This window comes from Cydia fagiglandana, chromosome 14, assembly GCF_963556715.1.
Source record: "Cydia fagiglandana chromosome 14, ilCydFagi1.1, whole genome shotgun sequence".
NCBI classification, from domain to species: Eukaryota; Metazoa; Arthropoda; class Insecta; order Lepidoptera; family Tortricidae; genus Cydia; species Cydia fagiglandana.
Window position 1 is genome coordinate 13271013 of NC_085945.1, and position 23256 is coordinate 13294268.

A 23256-nucleotide genomic window follows, 5' to 3' on the forward strand; every position below is an offset into this window, starting at 1 on the left:
TAATTACAGTGACAGAGAAAGATGCCCACAATTTGTGAACTTCGATTTTCGCGGTTATAGTGGCGGAAAAACAGAAATTAATATTGCAGGGTCTACCGAATCAAATAACTTTAGTTTATATTCTCTATGGTTGCTGTCAACTTGACGTTTCGTATATTTACGCATTTCGATCTCATAAGAGCTATTCGTATAAATAAAGCATTTATTTTGCAAGTTAACATTAAGATATTTTGTAGTTCATCAGTCGTTTTAGTGTTTTCGTAACTGTGAGTAAAATATTTCATATCACAATTGTATACTTGTAGTACTAGTGTTAGATAAACACTAGTTGTTATCATGTTTTTATTTTAATTTCGATAATACGGCTAATCTTCGTTAAAAAGTACTTGTAGATCGCTAAACAAACAGTCTATCTTGCCGTTGTTCGGGTAAGTCTCTGCTTATGATGCGTATAGAAGACCGAATGACATCAGAACTTAGTCATAGTGTCAAGTACTAGAGTTTGGTTGGTGTTGAATTTCACTGAAAGTACGGACTGGTTACCAACGGAAACGCGCATAGGAAAGGAATTGAAATGTTTAGTTTAACATTTGTGCAATGTCCTTAGTTTAAATGTAGCTTTTATATTATTACCCAGTTTATTTAATGCTATTGAATCTGCATTGTATTAGCTATATAGTAAACAAACGAGGACGTTTTCATTTGATAACCTCTGTGATATAATTGTTTTGTTTTTGTGCAAGAGATTAGTTTGAGTACTATCAGTGAATGCAGTGCCTCTAGAATTACTTTGTTTTTGTATGTACGCTGAGTCTGAGTCTATTGAGACTCGTAAATAAAAATATTGACAACTGCATACTGTGAAGTTATTTAAAGTTGTGTATTTTACAGTGTGTAGGGGTCAAGTTAGAAAACAAGTGAAAAAAAAATCTCTAGGTAACAATGATACTGTAATTTACAATTAATTGTGAAATTTGTGAATAATAAAATAAACAATTCAATAACTGTTTGTAAATAATAAGCCAGCTGTTTAAATTGTTTGGTTTACAAATGGCAGATGTGCAATGTTAGTAAGAACTTCAAACACTTAATTATAACATTTATTACTACCCTTAATAGTGGTAGCAGTTTTGAAATATCTTAGGGACTAGTTATAAAAATAACCAGACAAGCGCAAGTCGGACTCTCCCGCCGAGGGTTCCGTACTTTTTAGTATTTGTTGTTATAACGGCAACAGAGATACATCATTTGTGAAGATTTCAATTGACTAGCTATCACAATTCAGACAGACAGACAGATAGACAGTGGAGTCTTAGTAATAGGGTTTTCACCCTTAGGGTAGGGAACCCTGAAAATGATATAATTCTCTATTCTATTATAGTACTAGTTCGTTTTTTTTAGCATTAGAAAAAACTTGCAAGAAGGTAAGCGATTTTGACATGACTTTTAATTGAAAAACGCTTTTTAAAAATCAAAAACTATTACTTGTGAAAGCAGAATAATATAAATGATCATATTAGATTCATAATTGTTACATATTTGCCGTAACTTATTTTTAAAATGTGTTTTTCAATTAAAAGACACATCAAGATTGTTTACCTTATTTCTAATGCTAAAAAAACGAACTATACTTCAAACACCAATGAGATGTAAAAGGGTATATTTGTTGCATTGTCTAGAGTTATGGGTCAGACCCTCTCGGAGCCGGTGACCGAGAAGCAGTCCACAACATGCCAGGATTCACGCTTCCTCATCGGCTCGTCATGCATGCAGGTAAGCATAACTATATTATTTACTAAAATTGTTGAAGTGAAGTCAGCCAGAGAAATAACTTAGAAATAGTGACAAGAAACTTGTTTCTTTTAAAAACCTGCTGGATCTGGGTGCGTAAAAATTATCTATTGCTAGGCGCTTTCTCACCACCATTTGTATGGAAACTGTGTAAGGAACCAGCTGACCAATGGTCATTAGTCTGGTGCCATAACGTTATTACACAATCTATTAGATATAATAAATGACAATGTTGATTTGTTAAAATATTTTTAACACCAACAATCATATCATATTGAATGAATGAATGAATGAATGAATGAATGAATGATTGTTTATTTGCGGAATATGGGTTACAATAAGTTGTTACAATATTAGTTATATAGTCCATCATACTCTACTTAATTAAGCATGCAAATATAAAATCTAGATTTCGTGGCTGGAAGTCACACAAAATAAAGATGCCTTATTACTAAAATAAATGTAAATGCTTACATTAAACTACAACTAGCTCCTATTACTAAACTTAGCATTTAAAAACTCGCTTATAGAGTAAATACATAATTCACATAGCCACATATGCAATTTTTTCTTGAATTGCGTTAAAGGAAGATTTTTGACATCACTAGGAATTTTATTAGATATTTTAACACACATAAAATACGGCGTGCGAGTTGTTTGTTTCAGGCGTGCTTTAGGTACATTCAATAGGTTTTTTTGCCTTGACATCCGATTGTTGTATGTTATAACATCAACATTTTCATTAAAGTATTGCTTGTTTGTATGGACAAATACGGCAATCTCATAAATATATAGAGAGGGTAGAGACAAAAGCTTGTAGCGCTTAAAGACCGGTTTACACGAGTCAAGAGGCTTTAGTGAAAATATTGCTCTTACACATTTCTTCTGTTTGACAAATGCTTTTGTCATATCAGTGGAGTTTCCCCATATGATCAAACCATAACGAAGAATAGACATGATGTACCCATGGTATGCTACAAGTGCCGCCTCTCGCGATACAGTTTCACGTAGTCTTCGTAGTGGGAAAATGAATTTATTTAGTTTCTTACAAACCTGTTCCACATGAGTTTTAAAATCGCCTAATTCATCTAAATGGATTCCCAAGAATTTGACACTTTTTTCTTGATCAACAGGGTCCCCCTTAAAATTAATGTCTAGTATTTTAGCCTTCCCTCTACGAGAAAGAAATTGTATGTGTTTAGTTTTAGTTATATTTATTGATAAGTTATTACTTTCTAACCACTGTATCGTCATATGTAATGTTTGATTAATTTCTTGCTCGTAGTTATTTTCATCTGTGCATGGTATGACAATAGACGTATCGTCTGCAAATAATACAGCCGGATGAGACGTTACTTTAGGGAGATCATTAATATAAAAACAGAACAATAACGGAGAGAGAACCCCCCCCTGCGGGACGCCAAAATTATTACATATATAGCTAGACTTATAGTTAACTAAGGTGTTCCCTTCCTGTTTCACAATTTCAGTACATTGCGTTCTGTGATTCAGATATGATTCCAGCCAGTGATTTACATTACCTCTCACACCGTAAAGATTCAATTTATCTAAGAGCTTTTTGTGTGATACTAGATCGAAGGCCCTGGACATATCCAGGAATAGAACGCTTACAGGTTGCCCTCTATCCACACTATCGAAAACATTTTTTATCAGTGAAAATGCAGCTGTCGACGTTGACTTGTTCCTTCTAAAACCATGTTGGTTTTGATGTAAGAGAGAGTGTTTATTCGCGAAATCGGTAAGTCTCTCCGCCATCACCTTTTCAAAAATTTTAGAAAGAACAGGAACCAGTGCGATTGGCCTGTAGTTGGCAACATCACTTTTCTTACCTTTTTTGTATAAAGGTTTGATGGTTGATTTTTTGAGACTATTTGGGAAAATACCTTCTTCTATCGAAAGGTTTACAATATACGCCAGAGGTTCAGATATTGAATGCGAGCAAAGCTTCAGAATTTTAGAATTTATTTCATCATAGCCTGATGAGTTCGTATTTTTGAGCTTCATTATTATTTTATATATTTCTAATGGGGTCGTGGGATGGGATAACAAAACATCGAGGCCGGATAGCGATTTAATTCCCCCATTGATGCTTTATAGTTTGTATGAAAATTATTTGATACATGTATATAATATTCGTTGAATATATTCGCAATATCATTTGGATTAGATATAACCTTTCCGTTGTTTAAAATATGTTTAATATGGTTAGATTGTTTAATGTTCCCAACCTTTTTATTTATTAAATTCCATGTAGCTCGACAGGTATTTTTCGCTTTGTATATGTAATTATGGTTGCTCGCTTTCTGCGCTGATTTAACGCATCTGCGCAATGTTTTAGTATACGATCTATAGGCTAGCTTATTTTCGTCACTCGGATTCATACGGGATCTGAGATATAGCAAGCGCTTCCGTTTGGAGCATGTTTTAAGGCTTTTTGTAATCCATTTTGCCTGCATAGGTTTAGTAGTTACTACTGCTTTAACAACAGGAAAGCATATTGAGTGAAACAAAATCAAAAGACTATGAAATTCATCAAACGCACTGTTTGTGTCTGGCCTATTATAAACATCTTCGTAACATACATTTTCCATACAATGGACAAATTTAGATAAGTTTTCTTCGCTATAGTCTCTTTTAAATATATGTAATTTCCTATGTTTATATATTTTCTTAACAGTTATATGTATAGTCTGGGCATTATGGTCTGACAATCCTAGCTCGAATGTCTGAATTTTAACTCGCGATAAATTTGATAATATGTGATCTATACAAGTTTGCGAAGTACTGGTTAAGCGAGTGGGTGTTTTTACGTGATTTACTAGATTATAATTTGTTAAAAGCTGGCTGTAATCTTTCGATGTTGTTGTATGATTTAGGGTATTTATATTTAGGTCCCCACATAATATAATTTTTTTATTTTTATGTATACTCAAGATAGAGTCTAGAAAATTGTCTAGTAAGCCCAGAAAGTTTCTGTCGTCGGACTGTGGAACTCTATATAGACATATAATGATACTGTTTATTGAAGCGATTTCAATTCCACAGCATTCAAAATCGTTTTCGAAAGCGTTTTTGCTAAGATCTAGCTCTTTATAATCAATCCAGGGGCGAACCAAAATACAAACGCCACCCCTCCTTTTGTTAACACGTGAGAAATGACCGGCGAGTTTAAAGTTTGGTATTTGTAGATTGGTTTCAAGGCCCTTGGGAATGAATGTTTCTGATAGACACAATATATCGATATTTACATATTTATCTTTTAGATTAGAGAGCGCTAATTCTAAGATATCCGTTTTGTTTAAGGCTCCTGCTATGTTTTGGTGCAGGATTCCGAGCGTGTTAGAAAAAACTCTTCGGTTTCACGTTCTGTTTCACGTTCAGTTTCGCCCTCAGTGTCACGTTCCGTTTCCGGCTCTGTTTCATAGTCAGTTTCACGCTCCGTTTCGCATTCTTTGTCACTTTCCGATTCGGAACCAGTTTCACGCTCAGTTTCACTTTCAATTTCACACTCGGTTTCAGGTTCACATTCTGGTTCACTTTCAAATTCAGGTTCAGTTTCCTGTTGCGTTTCGTAGTAATTTACACACACATTTTCACGCTCCGTTTCACGTTCAGTTTCCTGTTTCATTTGGTAGTCAGTTTCGCACACCTTTTCACGCTCCGTTTCACGTTCAGTTTCACATTGAGTTTCAAAATCGTTGATCGACGTGAGGAGTTTCATCAGGTCATGAAATATCGTAACATATCCCTGCCTTTTTACATTTCCATGATGAGAAAACATGTCATAGTCATAAGACAGGTTTAGATTTGAATCCAAAAGGTAGCAGTATTCCTGTTTCAAGTTATCAATATATAGCATATTGTTAAATGTTGTTATACGATTATTAAATAAACACGAGAAATAATCAATCCTAAACGTTGGCGAACATATTATTATGTTTGTATGCTGTAGGTAGCTTAGTTGTTCTCGAATGTAATTTACTAAGTCATAATAATTTATGGTCTTTTTGAAGTCATTACTGCCAATGTATATGATACAAAAATCATTTAAAGTGAAACCTATGAGCTTCTCACGGAGCCCACAAAATAGTTCTCTTGTGTCTGCTCCAGGTTTAAGATAGAGACCTGTATTTCCTTTTGGGAATGCTTGTTTTACTAGCTGCATCAGATGATTCGTGTAGTTACTAATAAGACACACTTTCGATTGAAGTAGTGATGGCTCTATTTCCCTTGTTTTTGTGAGAGTCGAGGTGTGCTGTGTTTCCCTAGGAACTGTTGTCGTACGGCTTTTATTGGATTCTGGTAGAGAATGTAAAGATGGTGTCATACTAGTATTCGAAATGTGAAGTTTGTCTGACAGAGTATCTATTTTTTTTGTGAGGCCTGAAATTTCCTTTTCGACATTCTTAACTAGTTTTTCCAATTCTATAATTTTTAATTGGATATTGAAGAGAATTTTGTTCGTAAGGGATTCTTTATCTGTATAGACAGCACTTGGCGGAAACGGTGTTGATATTTTTGGTGACGATGGTGCTAAGGAGAGTCTGAGTTTCTTCCTTGCACTGCCACTGTTTTTAGAGTCTAGAGGTGGTAAATGACACAGTGACTGGAGTACCTCCGCTTCCATAGCTAGTTTGTTGTTTTTCTTTTGGAGCTCAATATTTTCAATTATTTTATTTTCCAGCTCATTTTGAGCACTAACTAATGTCAGCTCTAGTCCGGATATTTTTTCATGAAGTTCATTTAATGGCAAGTGTGTGTTGGTCCCAAGTGGCAGGCCATCCATGCTTCTCGATAATAATTTGCCCGACGGCGATGTAGAGTCCTGTGACAAGTCCTTTTCATCAGGTATACTCGGGTAAGAGTCCAAAATTTGAGAATTGAGGGATGTATTAGGCAGTGAGTCCTGTATTAGCTCTTCATTGTTAGGTATTTCTTCTTCGTTAATACTTTTTTCTAATGGCAATGGCGGTGACAAGGCGGAATTTTCTTTTATGAAGGTGTTTGGTGGCTGGTTTTGTTCCAACTGCGAATGGTTAATGGGTGAAATTAGTAGTGAGGACGATGAAAACATGCAAGCATCCGCTTTAGCTACGGCGTCTTTCAGGGACATATTTGCGTCTGATGACGATGGAGCTTCATCTACGGCATGTTTAAGGGGCAGTTTAACTTCTGGCGATGAGGACGCTTCAGTTGCGGCATTATTCTTGGGCATTTTTGCGTCTGGCGACGATGCGGCTTCATCTACGGCACGTTTTAGGGTCAGTTTAGCTTCTGTCGATGATGGGGCTTCAGTTACGGCCTCTCTCAGGGGCATTTTTGAATCTGGCGATGATGAGGCTACAGCTACGGAATGTTTCAGGGGCAGTTTAGCTTCTGGCGATGATGAGGCTTCGGTTACGGTATCAATCGGGGGCAATTTTGCATCTGACGACGAGAGGTTGGCTGTAGAATTTGGCAGTGATGATGGGATTTTTGGTGAGGCATTTTTCTTAACGATTATTTTATTTGTTTTTCTATTTGTTAAGTTTGGTGGACCACTTCGGATCTTGTCATCTTTTTTTGGTAGACAAGACTTGCATTTCCATTGCTTTTTTGATTCCTCACTCGATATGTTATATAATTTTTCAGAGTATCCGGCACAGTCAAATTCGTATCTGTTTTTACATTTGGAGCACTGCAGTGTACTTTTTACATCAACATAGGATCTGCATTTGTTGCAGGATACCAACGGTGCCGTCTTACGGCCACTTCCTGTACCTCTTTGGTTGATTTTGTGAGACATGATTTCCTTTTCTCCTAGCTTCAGCTTAGTATAAGGTCCCAATATATTTAAGTAAGTACTAGTGTTATAAATCGTCCGTAACGTACGTGAATAATCAAGGTAAACCCCTTCAGCAATAAAAATAAAACAAAAATTAAAAAAATAAAAACACAAAAAGTCAAGTGTCTCTGCGCGGGATTTGAACTCCCACCCTTGTAGCGCACATGAGTATAGTCGCTATCTATCACGCAGCGCCAGCCAAGCGTGTGACGTAGTAGGCGAATTTGGCATAGTACTATTACAAATGACACTGGGCGTGGTTTCACCAGAGAATAAGGCGCTGATTGGTGATTACACTTTGCACACAATACGCGATGTTTATCTGTGTTCGTGAAATTTGAATATCATAACACCGTTAGTCATATTATTTTCACTGTTTTTCGCCACTTTACGCACATTTAGGAATGGTTTTTGCACAGAATATAGTTCACAATGTTTACTTCACTGGAATTCGTAATCGTCTTGGTATTTTATACACTTTAAACACGCATTTTTATTTTTTTCCCACGGAACAAACGACAACACGACTGTTCAAAGGTAGTGCTCTCTCCTATTAGTTTTGGGATATTATACCATAGGTTACTGGGATATTATAATACCTATTCCATTTGGAATGTTAATTAACAGTATCTGTTTTCCAAAAATAATTAAGAAAATGTTAATTCTTAGTTGTTCTCAGGCGGAGCTGTTTTCGTTGACTCTGTATTAATTTATCCTGGTATTATATAGGGCTGGCGCGTGTCTATGGATGACTCTCATACGCACATACTATCGCTGCCAGATGACCCCGGGGCAGCGTTCTTCGCAGTCTACGATGGACATGGAGGTTAGTTCTTCAGATTTACCTCATACACACCTTCTGGGCAAAGTTATCATCCACTCGAGTCTCTAAGTGCATGGAGACAGCAGAAACGGCCTCTCAGATGGTGTTAGAATGCATCGGAGTGGCTCCATACAGGGCAAAACATTTCGGATCCCCGAGAGATCTCCCCGAGGTCCTACCAACATCAAAGGTTTGATAGGATTCCTCAAGGAGCTGGGCTGGCAGGACTAGCCCACCTCCCCTATCACGCAAAATAGACGCCAATCGTCGAGTTGATCGCCCATACTACAATACAATAGAGTCTCTAACCCCCGTAATCCCCTTATTCATAAACGCGCTACAAACCTCAACTAGCTAATAATCGTTTGTCCTTATCTGTCATTTTGACTTATGTATTTGTAAGAAAGTGATAAAACATAATTTAACTAAATCAGGCCTGTAAAGTTTTATGAATAAGGGGGTAATCCCTTCCAGTTGCCTTATTGAAAACCCCCAGTGTAAACTAAGTGGTCTGACTTTCAGGAGCAAACATAGCGGAGTATGCCGGCAAACATCTTCACAAGTTCATCACGGCGCGCCCGGAGTACCATCTGGGGAACATTGAAGAGGCTATGAAACAGGTATTCTCATTCACACCATCCACATCAATTTGTCAACCTTATGTTCTTTAAAAATTATGGTCACTTTAAAAAATCACTAAAAAATCCACACCCTGTAATGGTTCTTTAACTCTTGTTACTACAAATTTCATAATTTATTCTAATTTTTTTATTATTGTGTAATCTTGAATAATTACAGGCTGTGGATTTTTTAGTGAATTTTTAAAGTGACCATAATTTTTAAAGAACATGAGTTGGAATTTTTTTTTGTATTTTTATGATAACTGTTATGACTTGGTCTATCATCCGTTTACGGCTTGACGTCGAATTCTGGGACACCCTGTATGATTCATTTAAGGCTTGATATCCCGTTGACGCCGAATGCAGAGTACAGGGTCACATTGAATAAATAATACATAATTGAATATGCGGGTACTATCTGCACTAGGGGGCTATTCATAAATTACGTCATTTCAAATTTCTGGACATCGGATGATGGTAGCATGACATAGGAGGAAACGGGGTCATTCGAAGCATGATTTTTGGATCATATTAGGGGAGGGGGGGACAAAAATCGATGACGTAATTTATGGACAGCCCCTAGTCTGCAGTAGTCATTGGTAAGTTTTATGGACCAGCCCCTGTCACTATACTGCCCCTGATATTCTGCTTTCTTATTACAAACTGGGTTGTTTACTTCCTCATATAAATCATTCCTTTCTTGGTTCCGCTAAAAATTCAGATATTAGACAGCGTAATACAACCTAATAATAGCAAGGAGTCGGCGAATATATCATTATTTTAGTTAAACCGAATGTCCATAAACTGTCATTACAATCTGAATCCTCTTGCAGAGAAAATAAGGTCGGTATCCGCATATATTGTTTTCTTACACCTTCATCTTCGATTTCAAACATATATGGAAACTCATTAGAGTTATTTTCGTTAATGACGTACACATCAACATGGCCTCCGTTTTAATTCTAACCATTGTAGACCTTAATGTCTTTGCAATAAAATATACGAATGGTCAGTGGACTGTGTCCATTGCCCGTAATTTCAATTGGCTATTAGTAAACCTTATTACCCAGGACATAAGATCTAAGAGTGGTTAGTTAATTATTGGTGTTAGTACAAGGAGTTCGCGTGTCGACCTCGCGGCATTTAGCGTTGCATGTGATAAACATATCCTTGCCACCATGCGAGGGTTAGGGTCGCCTGAAACTTAAATGTTAAAGTGAAGGTTCAGAGAATTCCCGTAAGATTTCATTTCAAGACGTTTTATAGAAAAATGATATATAACACACGAATTGTGTCAATAGAAGGAAGGAACTAAGGGCTAGTTGCACTAACCACGCTTAGCGGTCTGATAAAGTCACTCAACAACGAACTATAAACCTTCTAATTAAATTAAAAATGAAAAAGTAGGGGTATCTATGCTATAGGAGCATTCCATGAAATTGTCTACCGTTTGTCCCGTACAAACGCGAATTTTCTGAAGCTTTGCAGGTATAAGAGTTTCCTTTTCTATGACAAATTTTCAAAAATATGCACAGAAAAATCGTCTGCTTTAAATGCCGAAAAAAAAGTCGCAACATAGGAAATAAAATGCGTTTGCACGGGACAGCGCGTGAAATGCTCATATATGTCACGAAAATCCATTTTACGAGTATGTCAAAAATGCTTTGGAAAAGAGCTGATACTCTTCAATCTGCTGGATCGATTTCTATCAAACTGAAATTAAACTTTATGCATATGCACGTAGGTCTATGTTGCTCTGTGGTCTGTGACCGATTAATCAGTCTTTGGCGTTGGACCTGCGGTGCGGATATATCGGTCATTGGCGTCCAAAAGGTTAAACAAATTACGGTAACAGACGGTTTTGTGCAACCGTGTCATTGGAGCGGCATCAGCAATCTAATGTATTATTTCAGGGGTTCCTAGACATGGACCAGGCTATGTTGGAAGAGGACATGCTCCAAGAGAAGGTGGCCGGCAGCACTGCCGTGGTGGTCCTGATCAAGGACAGCACTCTGTACTGCGCCAACGTGGGCGACTCTAGGGCCATAGCGAGCGTCGGTGGCGCGGTGAGTACCATCGCCCACTCTGTTAACTGTACATCAGTGTACCTTATTACAAAAGGCATAAGGGCATAAGGTTCACCGATGGACAGTTAAGAGTGTTGCTGTTTGTGCACATCTTGATCTTGATGCCACATGCATCTTCATGTAGCTTTTATTTTAATTTCAGGTTTTCTATTTTTTCGTTAGTGTTGGGTTAATCTCCAGAAAATAACAACGTAATCACTACTTTCAGGTGGAAATGCTATCATACGACCACAAGCCGAACAACGAGGAGGAGCTCCGCCGTATAACCGCGGGCGGCGGCTGGGTGCAGCTCAACAGAGTCAACGGCAACCTGGCGCTGTCGCGCGCGCTCGGCGACTACGTCTTCAAGCGGAACTACAGACTGTCGCCGAGGGATCAGATCGTCACTGGTAATGGTAACACTATCATACATTAGCCGCACAACGAGGAGGAGCTCCGCTGTATAACCGCGGGCGGCGGGTGGGTGCAGCTCAACAGAGTCAACGGCAACCTGGCGCTGTCGCGCGCGCTCGGCGACTACGTCTTCAAGCGGAACTACAGACTGTCGCCGAGGGATCAGATCGTCACTGGTAATGGTAACACTATCATACATTAGCCGCACAACGAGGAGGAGCTCCGCTGTATAACCGCGGGCGGCGGCTGGGTGCAGCTCAACAGAGTCAACGGCAACCTGGCGCTGTCGCGCGCGCTCGGCGACTACGTCTTCAAGCGGAACTACAGACTGTCGCCGAGGGATCAGATCGTCACTGGTAGCACTATCATACATTAGCCGCACAACGAGGAGGAGCTCCGGCGTATAACCGCGGGCGGCGGCTGGGTGCAGCTCAACAGAGTCAACGGCAACCTGGCGCTGTCGCGCGCGCTCGGCGACTACGTCTTCAAGCGGAACTACAGACTGTCGCCGAGGGACCAGATCGTCACTGGTAACACTATCATACATTAGCCGAACAACGAGGAGGAGCTCCGCCGTATAACCGCGGGCGGCGGGTGGGTGCAGCTCAACAGAGTCAACGGCAACCTGGCGCTGTCGCGCGCGCTCAGCGACTACGTCTTCAAGCGGAACTACAGACTGTCGCCGAGGGATCAGATCGTCACTGGTAACACTATCATACATTAGCCGAACAACGAGGAGGAGCTGCGCCGTATAACCGCTTGCGGCGGCTGGGTGCAGCTCAACAGAGTCAACGGCAACCTGGCGCTGTCGCGCGCGCTCGGCGACTACGTCTTCAAGCGGAACTACAGACTGTCGCCGAGGGATCAGATCGTCACTGGTAATGGTAACACTATCATACATTAGCCGCACAACGAGGAGGAGCTCCGCTGTATAACCGCGGGCGGCGGCTGGGTGCAGCTCAACAGAGTCAACGGCAACCTGGCGCTGTCGCGCGCGCTCGGCGACTACGTCTTCAAGCGGAACTACAGACTGTCGCCGAGGGATCAGATCGTCACTGGTAGCACTATCATACATTAGCCGCACAACGAGGAGGAGCTCCGGCGTATAACCGCGGGCGGCGGCTGGGTGCAGCTCAACAGAGTCAACGGCAACCTGGCGCTGTCGCGCGCGCTCGGCGACTACGTCTTCAAGCGGAACTACAGACTGTCGCCGAGGGACCAGATCGTCACTGGTAACACTATCATACATTAGCCGAACAACGAGGAGGAGCTCCGCCGTATAACCGCGGGCGGCGGGTGGGTGCAGCTCAACAGAGTCAACGGCAACCTGGCGCTGTCGCGCGCGCTCAGCGACTACGTCTTCAAGCGGAACTACAGACTGTCGCCGAGGGATCAGATCGTCACTGGTAACACTATCATACATTAGCCGAACAACGAGGAGGAGCTGCGCCGTATAACCGCTTGCGGCGGCTGGGTGCAGCTCAACAGAGTTAACGGCAACCTGGCGCTGTCGCGCGCGCTCGGCGACTACGTCTTCAAGCGGAACTACAGACTGTCGCCGAGGGACCAGATCGTCACTGGTAACACTATCATACATTAGCCGAACAACGAGGAGGAGCTCCGCCGTATAACCGCGGGCGGCGGGTGGGTGCAGCTCAACAGAGTCAACGGCAACCTGGCGCTGTCGCGCGCGCTCGGCGACTACGTCTTCAAGCGGAACTACAGACTGTCGCCGAGGGATCAGCTCGTCACTGGTAACACTATCATACATTAGCCGCACAACGAGGAGGAGCTCCGCCGTATAACGGCGACTACGTATTCAAGCTTTTACACTTGACTGTACATAGCAAGTTAATAAAAAGCTTGTATAAATATGTGTAACCATGTTGTATTTTTGCAGCGTATCCGGACGTCCAAGTGAGGCAGCTGAATGATGATTGGGAGTTCATCGTGATCGCTTGCGACGGCATTTGGGAGGTGTTGTCCAATGAGGTCATTATTTATTAGTTAATAAAATGTTAAAATATGCGCGATAAAGATATTTTAGAGATTAATATTGCTGGAAATTTTCAATCAATCAATCAATCAATCAATAATTTTTTCGTCATCATAGGTGTAAATACTTTAGTACAGGTAATAGGGTGTTTACCCGTTACCCATTACCCGTTACCCATTTATAACCCGTTATAAGGATCGCCGAAGAAGAAGATACATACAAATCGTCAGGATCGTCCAAGAAGATACATACAACCAAAACTCACTAATTACTACCACAAGTTAATAGCCATAGTGAACCATATTAATACCTGAGTAAGGTTGATTTTTGTTAAATATTGTTTTAGTTATTAGTGAGTTTTACTTGTCACCTAACGAAATGGAGTTTCCTATTTGCGGTTGAAACCGCACTTTCATTTGTTACGTCATGCGGATTTAACCTTTTGGACGCCAATGATCGATATATCCGCACCGCAGTTCCAACGCCAAAGACGGATTAATCGGTCACATACCACAGCAACATAGACCTATAGGGACGTGCATATACCAACCGGGGCAGTTTCGCGGGAAGTCCAGCCCGCTTGCGGCGCGCACCGTCGCACAGTACAGCGTGACCGTGCGTGCTACTATGGCCATCAAACTGCCGCATATGCCTTGATAAGTGTTAAAGTTAAACTGTAATGTTCCAGGAAGTGGTATCATTCTGTCGCGTCCGCTTGCTAAGCGGGTGGGAGCCGGCCGCCGTGTGCGAGGCGCTCATGCAGCGCTGCCTCGCGCCCAACTGCGCCACCGGCGGCCTCGGCTGCGACAACATGACCGTGCTGCTCGTCTGCATCAAGCCCTTCCCCAGCGCGCACCCGCACATACCGGTCAGTACACACTGCTGAACCTTACTGCGCGGAGATAAGGTCTACTACGGCGTGACAACATGACCGTGCTGCTCGTCTGCATCAAGCCCTTCCCCGGCGCGCACCCGCACATACCGGTCAGTACACACTGCTGAACCTTACTGCGCGGAGATAAGGTCTACTACGGCGTGACAACATGACCGTGCTGCTCGTCTGCATCAAGCCCTTCCCCGGCGCGCACCCGCACATACCGGTCAGTACACACTGCTGAACCTTACTGCGCGGAGATAAGGTCTACTACGGCGTGACAACATGACCGTGCTGCTCGTCTGCATCAAGCCCTTCCCCAGCGCGCACCCGCACATACCGGTCAGTACACACTGCTGAACCTTACTGCGCGGAGATAAGGTCTACTACGGCGTGACAACATGACCGTGCTGCTCGTCTGCATCAAGCCCTTCCCCAGCGCGCACCCGCACATACCGGTCAGTACACACTGCTGAACCTTACTGCGCGGAGATAAGGTCTACTACGGCGTGACAACATGACCGTGCTGCTCGTCTGCATCAAGCCCTTCCCCAGCGCGCACCCGCACATACCGGTCAGTACACACTGCTGAACCTTACTGCGCGGAGATAAGGTCTACTACGGCGTGACAACATGACCGTGCTGCTCGTCTGCATCAAGCCCTTCCCCGGCGCGCACCCGCACATACCGGTCAGTACACACTGCTGAACCTTACTGCGCGGAGATAAGGTCTACTACGGCGTGACAACATGACCGTGCTGCTCGTCTGCATCAAGCCCTTCCCCGGCGCGCACCCGCACATACCGGTCAGTACACACTGCTGAACCTTACTGCGCGGAGATAAGGTCTACTACGGCGTGACAACATGACCGTGCTGCTCGTCTGCATCAAGCCCTTCCCCAGCGCGCACCCGCACATACCGGTCAGTACACACTGCTGAACCTTACTGCGCGGAGATAAGGTCTACTACGGCGTGACGACATGACCGTGCTGCTCGTCTGCATCAAGCCCTTCCCCGGCGCGCACCCGCACATACCGGTCAGTACACACTGCTGAACCTTACTGCGCGGAGATAAGGTCTACTACGGCGTGACAACATGACTGTGCTACTCGTCTGCATCAAGCCCTTCCCCGGCGCGCACCCGCACATACCGGTCAGTACACACTGCTGAACCTTACTGCGCGGAGATAAAGTCGACAGTGGCGATGAATGGCGATGGATGGATGGCGAGATCCTGAAGGTAAGTAGCTGTCGTTGTGAGGTTGTGAAAGATGCAGTGTGACAGTGAGCCGTTATAAATGAAAGATTAGAAGGCAGATAGAGATAAAAACATTTGACATTGCCGTTCTTTAACTTAGATAAACTTTCTGTGGAAGACAGTTTTATAATGCGTACATTTTCTGTGTTGGTGTTTTGCATGTTGTATGTGTGTGTTGCCTGTTAATATATATTTCTTTGTGCATGCTACAGTGAATGTACAAATTAACACTTACTATTTTTCTAACACACACACACATTTGGCTAATGATTGGTCTGAAATGAGATTCTATTTGTATAATACAAAAAAATAAATTAGGAGCATGATTACCTTTTAAAGGTAGATTTTTCCACATGAGTAAAACGATATTTTGTTACCACAAATATACGCTCACGTTTGCGTGCTTATTATATCCTCTTGAGACCCAGAAGCAATTGGGTAGGTAAAGTTTTTTGAAGATAGGCAAATTATATTTTTTCCCGATAGTATTCATTATAGCGATCACGGAAATGCAGCTCTTTTATTTTTATATCATTTTATTGATTAAATATAATTTTTAAAATGATCGATATGACGTTTGTGAGGTGAAATGGCAGATTCGAGTAATTAATTCCTTGGCGCGTAGTAAATGGGACGAGATAGAAAAAAAATCGATGTCAACTGTCAGTGTCATTCTTGGAAAATAACTTGCAATTCTTGCAAATAATTGGAAAATAATGGTCGGACGAAACATTTGTGTTTTCTTGTAATTGGATGTCGGTGTGATTTCTAGAATAAGTATTTTTAACGTCCCTAGCACGATCAACACGGATATTTTGATAATGATAACGATTGCTTTCGACTACTTGGCACTGCTTCTTGGAGAACATTTTCATTAACGCCTCCACCACGACTCTTGGACTGCTACACGAGTCATTTTGGATCTCAGTATCAACACAATAGATGGAGACGATCCCGGAAACGTTCGAATGGAAATAGAATATTACAGAGATGAACTCAAAGTGCGTCGTACCGTCTTGTAGGAAGTACAGACGTTACTTTCCAAATTCAGCGTATTTGAGCACACCAAAATCTTTAACAGCGATTCGGTGCCAAGCTTTGAAGATATATTGGCCAAAATGGTAACTTATACGTTTGTGAGGACTATATAAACGTGATTGTTGTATTATACATACATAATGATTAAGATTGTAATAGTCTTATAACTAGGTCGTTATTGGCTATTATACAGGGTGGAAAGGCACGACGATCCTTCCCGGAAGTATTAGGTCGTTTAAGTGATACATAGCAGATTGGTAATGGTAAGAATCGTTAATTGAGTAAAAAATAATAATACCAAATTTTCTACTTTTTAACTGTGGTGATAACCCTATAGCATGTGCACATGACGACTAGATTAAGGATCTCCGTCGGGAAAGCTCGGGACTTTACGCTTTTTCCGATCGTTGACAGAATCGCAATGATGTTAGGTATGAATGACGCACAAATGACAAATAAATCAAATTAATTCAAAAATATTACAAACAATTTTATTACTTTCTTAGATAATTACTTTTTGCCAATATTTAAACACTATTTTCTCTTCACATACGGTGTTCAAATGTACCTCCGTGTCTTATAATGTACGCCGCAGCCCGCACCCGAGCCCGCGCACATTGCCCATGCGGTAGTGTATGCTCTTCGTCATTTTTTCTCCGCAGATTGTCAAAAGCAGCAATTAGCCTTTAATGTCTCGTCCGCAGTTTCACATTCCGTTTGGTACACCATATCTTTTACACAGCCCCACAAATTTAAATAACCACGAGCATCTAACAACGGCATTTTTATTTTAAGAATATGACATTAGATAAGTAAAGTTCAATGACAACTTAATTTCAAACATCAGACGTCTTGTCTATTTCCTACCACCCAAGAAGGTTTGTTAGTTAGGTATTTAAGAAGTATTTATACTTGATTTATTCTTAGTATTTCATTTTTGCAAGTTCATTTGGTACATCAAACACAATCTACTTGTTTTTTTTTAATTATTTTAGATAGTTTCCAATTATTCGAAAATATTTTTGTGAAACGTGTTAAGAAACTAAAACCTTTTTATCAGTCAAGGAAACCAGAGATATTTATAAGACGATTGCGTACTTTTGAGTGGTTGTCAATGTCACAATTTGAACTGTCGTTGTGAACAATGTTGTGGTTAGTATTATTAATATTAAAGAATAACACAACTACTTCATTCAAGTATTGAACAAGTGGAACCACTAAGAAAACTAAAATCCTGCAACGATTCTTACCGAGTTACCGTGTTTTAAGCAGACCTTAGAATGGTTAGAACAAATTATCATAATTTCCTGTCGTATATTGATTGTTTACAAGTACGTTCATTGACCCTGTCACCTGTTAGGGTTGGAACAAAGTAGTTTTTTGCATAATGTTTAAAAGGCCATAATTTAGAAACGGTTGCCCATATTAACATAGTTTCTATGGAGAAAATATAGAGCTTAGGCTAAACAATCCCCCTTTTGCGGAAAGGATCGTCGTGCCTTTCCACCCTGTATATGGGCTCGGCAAGGTGTTCACAATATCTGAACACGCACGCCCTGATAATAGAGGCGTGTTCAGATATTTATGAGCACCCTAGCTGCACCAATATATCTGATGGCAACTGTACTTTAGAAAACTTATAATATAAATCCAAAATAATATAATATAAATCCAGTAAATTTCGTTTCGTTTTATTTTAAAATCCACAAATTATTATCCTTAAGGTGGTTCTCCTTGCTCGATTTTCATACAAACTTTCTTGGCACCCTAGCTCCTATTATATAGGGTTTCTTCACTTGTATATGTAATGTTTGGGTAGTATATATATTTCTGTCTTCGCTTAACGTAAAAAAATACTAGATTTTGATTAAAATTATTAAGAAAAAAGCCTTTGAATATTGGTAAAATTTTGCCTCATTGCTTGTTTGTGTGAGTGATGCTTATAGTATCGGTGTAATTCTAACATGGCGACTTCATTTGACAAGCAATCATTTTTAATTTGTCAAAGGTGTAACAGATGGCACTTTAAAACCGCAACACAGATTACCTGTGTATTTTGTTTTATTTTCAGTCAATAGAGGGAGGTATATTTAATGCACAAAGCATGTTACGAGTATACCTACTCATTTAAGAATCTCCTTTCTGATATAATTTCATTCCCAGATTTAATATAACTTAATAATTATTATGATTATTACACAATAAAATACATTTATATATTTATAGAAAGGTCAGTCCAAACAATCATTCGCGTTACGGTCGTCCACCGAAAACCCTTGTGAATTCTGCTTTCGTTTCGGTAGAAATATAAATGTTCTCTGGAAAAGCCTATATTTATTGTAACAATGATTATTAAACTAAAATACCTAGCTATATTTTTCTCAAAAATATATAGGTAGGTATGTGGAGAAAAATGTCATCTTCTTGTAAATAAACAAGATTCTATAATATCTTCTGCTTGTGCATAACAATAACATTAGTAGATGATATTTTTAGGGTTCCGTACCCAAAGGGTAAAACGGGACCCTATTACTAAGACTTCGCTGTCCGTCCGTCTGTCCGTCTGTCTGTCACCAGGCTGTATCTCACGAACCGTGATAGCTAGACAGTTGAAATTTTCACAGATGATGTATTTCTGTTGCCGCTATAACAACAAATACTAAAAACAGAATAAAATAAAGATTTAAATGGGGCTCCCATACAACAAACGTGATTTTTGACCAAAGTTAAGCAACGTCGGGAGTGGTCAGTACTTGGATGGGTGACCGTTTTTTTTTTTGCTTTTTTTTGTTTTTTTTTGCATTATGGTACGGAACCCTTCGTGCGCGAGTCCGACTCGCACTTGCCTGGTTTTTTTCAAAAATGCTGCCTTTCACCCGAGTTAAAACACGCTACTTTTCATTTCGCATACGAGGAAAGTAAAATGCATGTGTTTTTTTAAATACATTTTTATAGTAGGTATTTTTGAGAGTAGGTATTTTCAATTAACAATTTGGCCAAAAGTATCGTTATTTATGGAATGGGGAGTCAAATATCAGAATGGAAATTGTATAACAAATCCATTTATACCCAAATTTCAATTGCTTACTGTAAAAAGAATAATAAAATCGTACTTGGAATTGGAACCTAAACTGCTCTAGTGCAGAAACGTATCATTTCCTGCACACCTTTTACAACAACAATGACCCTCTTTCATATATTCGGTCAAATTGTGCTTTTTGAAAAACTTTTTATAGCCAGCCTTTTATGAATGTAGTATGATACCTTAGGGTATGGTGCTTTACGCACACTGGCGTCCCTTCCCCTCCCCCTGACGCAACCCCCCCTTTTTGCATGAAATATGTCCCGGTTCACAGTTTTTTACATTTTTTGAGGAAAGTATATATTTTAGGAAAAAAGTGTCAATGAAAGAAATAATCCTTAATAAATTCTTAATAAAAAAAGGTCATATTAATTTTTTTTACATGATGCACCATATTCATGTATTAGCTTGTTAAAATTCGAAATAACATAGTTTTTACTTAGGATTCGAAACTCATTTATTATACACGGTGTAACACGAGGAAACCGAATAATTTTGACAGCGTATTCCTGATCATATTTAGAGACAAAAATGTCCTATAAACTTTTTTGAAATGCGGCTAGTTTCAGAGTTAACACCAATTTAAAAAAAACAAGTTTCTATTGTTACATAGTTCAAAACGCCTTTTTGATGGCGATGTTGTTACTATGGGATTTAGTCTAAATATCCTTATTGATATGTCAAAAAGTGACAATTAAGTAACACGTTGCAAAAACTATGTTTTACGAAAAAAAAGTAAAAATCCATGTTAACTGACAAGTTTACCAATAACATTTACTTTTTATGTACATACATATTTATATTCAAAAAATTAAAAAAAAAGCGGCCAAGTGCGAATCGGACTCGCGTTCCAAGGGTTCCGTATATTACACAATTTTTAACAATGTATTTTTTATTTTATTTATTTAGATATTTAATTCAGGGAACAAGGCCCATATTACAAATACCTTACAGACTAACATACATATGTATTTTATAAACTTAAAACTAAACATTATTTATGCGAAACGTGAGTGAAATCTTTAAAAAATCCGTAGGAGTCGGATCAAAAACTGTAATAAAGTCCGACTCACGCTTGACTGTACATTTCTAATAGGTTTTCCTGTCATCTATAGGTATAGACCTATTTTATGTATTTTTTCAAAATTTTAAACCTAGTAGTTTCGGAGATAAAGGGGGGGGGGGAATAGTCATTTTTTGCCTATTTTCTTGAATAACTTCTAAACTGTTTATTCGAAAATTATAAAAAAATATATATTTGAGATCCTTACAATAAGCTCTTTCATTTGATATGTAACATGATATAGTTTGAAAATATTTATTTTTGAATTTTTTCATTTACCCCCCAAAAGTGGCCCCCATGTTTAAAATTCATTTGTTTACAAACTTACATATGTGTATCAGATTTCAACTTGATTGGTCCAGTAGTTCCGGAGAAAATCGGCTGTGACAGACGGACAGACAGACAGACGCACGAGTGATCCTATAAGGGTTCCGTTTTTTCCTTTTGAGGTAAGGAACCCTAAAAACAATAAAAAAAATTGTTTTCGGCGAAATTGACCTAAACTCATACATACATTTTTTCCTTCTTTTGACCTCAGAAATAAAATCTTTCGCATTTCTTGAGGACACCTTGTATAATAAGTGTTATAAAATGAATATAACCTTTTTGACTAAGAACTTAATAAGGAACTATTTCTTTCATTGACACCTTTATCCTAAAATGTATACATGAGGCCAAAAAAAGGAAAAGATGTAATATGTGTTTAGGTCAATTTAGCCAAAAAAAAAATTTTTGTTTGGTCTTTTTTTTAATTTTATGAATGAATTTGTACATAAAAATTAAATGCTATTGGTAAACTTGTCACTTAATATGGTTTTTTTTCGTAAAACTTAGTTTTTGCAAAGTGTTACTTGTCACTTTTTGACATATCAATAAGGATATTTAGACTAAATCCCATAGTAGCAACATCGCCATCAAAAAGGCGTTTTGAACTATGTAACAATAGAAACTTGTTTTTTTTTTAAATTGGTGTTAACTCTGAAACTAGCCGCATTTCAAAAAAGTTTATAGGACATTTTTGTCTCTAAATATGATCAGGAATACGCTGTCAAAATTATTCGGTTTCCTCGTGTTACACCGTGTATAATAAATGAGTTTCGAATCCTAAGTAAAAACTATGTTATTTCGAATTTTAACAAGCTAATACATGAATATGGTGCATCATGTAAAAAAATTAATATGACCTTTTTTTATTAAGAATTTATTAAGGATTATTTCTTTCATTGACACTTTTTTCCTAAAATATATACTTTCCTCAAAAAATGTAAAAAACTGTGAACCGGGACATATTTCATGCAAAAAGGGGGGGTTGCGTCAGGGGGGGGGGGGGAAGGGACGCTAGTGTGCGTAAAGCACCATACCCTAAGGTATCATACTACATTCATAAAAGGCTGGCTATAATTAGTTTTCACGCCACTGTTCGGAAATGTGGCAATAGATGGTCTAAAACCAAGCTGGAAAGTAGGCAATAGCTGTAGCACCTGAACTACCACTACTACAATGTTTCATTGTTATCATCATCTGTCATTGGTGACAGTTCGCTACAGCAATGAGTATAATTTAAAACATAAAAAACAATAAAAGGTCTTTTTTTGCGCAACTTTTTCCTTCAAAAATAAAATTAGGTTATTTATAGAACCAATTTCTTGTTAAAAAAAAAAAAGAAATGTCAAAACCATTCACTTCTTTTTTTTAACAATTATCCATTCAGTTCACGCTTAAGGCGTTTTTTACTTTTATAGCTGTTTGTGTTTTTTTTTTATAGCAAAAACGCTTCTAATTTTAGAGTCGGTTTGAAGCAAATAACAGAAAAACGCCTCTTAAAAGTGGTAAAAAAAGTAAAAAAGGCGGGATCTGAAAATACTTACTGAATTGGATAGTGTAAATTGTGTTTGACTAAAAAATATAAGAAACGCGCTCGCTATAAAAATGAGTTCTTCTAGTGAAGAAAATGATATTCTTACGCTGACGCCTACTGAAATTCAAGAGACAGTACAGGCAGTGGCTAGTAATTTGCTACCAGAGAAATCGCGGGCTAGTACTTATAGTTATGCAAATGTTTTCTTATTTCCTCGCAGTAGTCGTGAAAAGCACTATGTAATGCCTCGGCCGGAAACGCTAAAGAAGGACTCGTATTATTCGAGGGCCTCCACTAACGTGTCGGCCCTCGAACTCACTCGTCCATCTTTTGGCGGTTTTCCGTCCTCTCCTACAATGTACTATTGTCTTCCCCATACATTAGAACACAATTTAACCGAATCAATAGCATGAGAAATGAAACGGATATTTCTTGTTTTCTTTGCATTAGCATTTTTCTCTCGATAATTTAATCAATTTGCAACATAAGTAGAAGAATCCTCATATATCCATAAATATCAAAATATA

The 23256-nt window shown here is 39.3% G+C and overlaps 1 protein-coding gene across 1 annotated transcript in view; it reads left to right on the forward strand.

The window, feature by feature from the left end:
• LOC134670801 (probable protein phosphatase 2C T23F11.1) overlaps positions 1 to 23256 on the forward strand; it is a 35206-nt gene that overhangs the window by 419 nt on the left and 11531 nt on the right. Inside the window, exons 2-8 of the mRNA XM_063528622.1 lie at positions 1680 to 1773; positions 8366 to 8462; positions 8982 to 9079; positions 10993 to 11145; positions 11375 to 11555; positions 13460 to 13551; positions 14244 to 14423. Coding sequence (XP_063384692.1) covers positions 1680 to 1773; positions 8366 to 8462; positions 8982 to 9079; positions 10993 to 11145; positions 11375 to 11555; positions 13460 to 13551; positions 14244 to 14423 — 895 coding nt within the window. The remainder of the gene's footprint in view (positions 1 to 1679; positions 1774 to 8365; positions 8463 to 8981; positions 9080 to 10992; positions 11146 to 11374; positions 11556 to 13459; positions 13552 to 14243; positions 14424 to 23256) is intronic.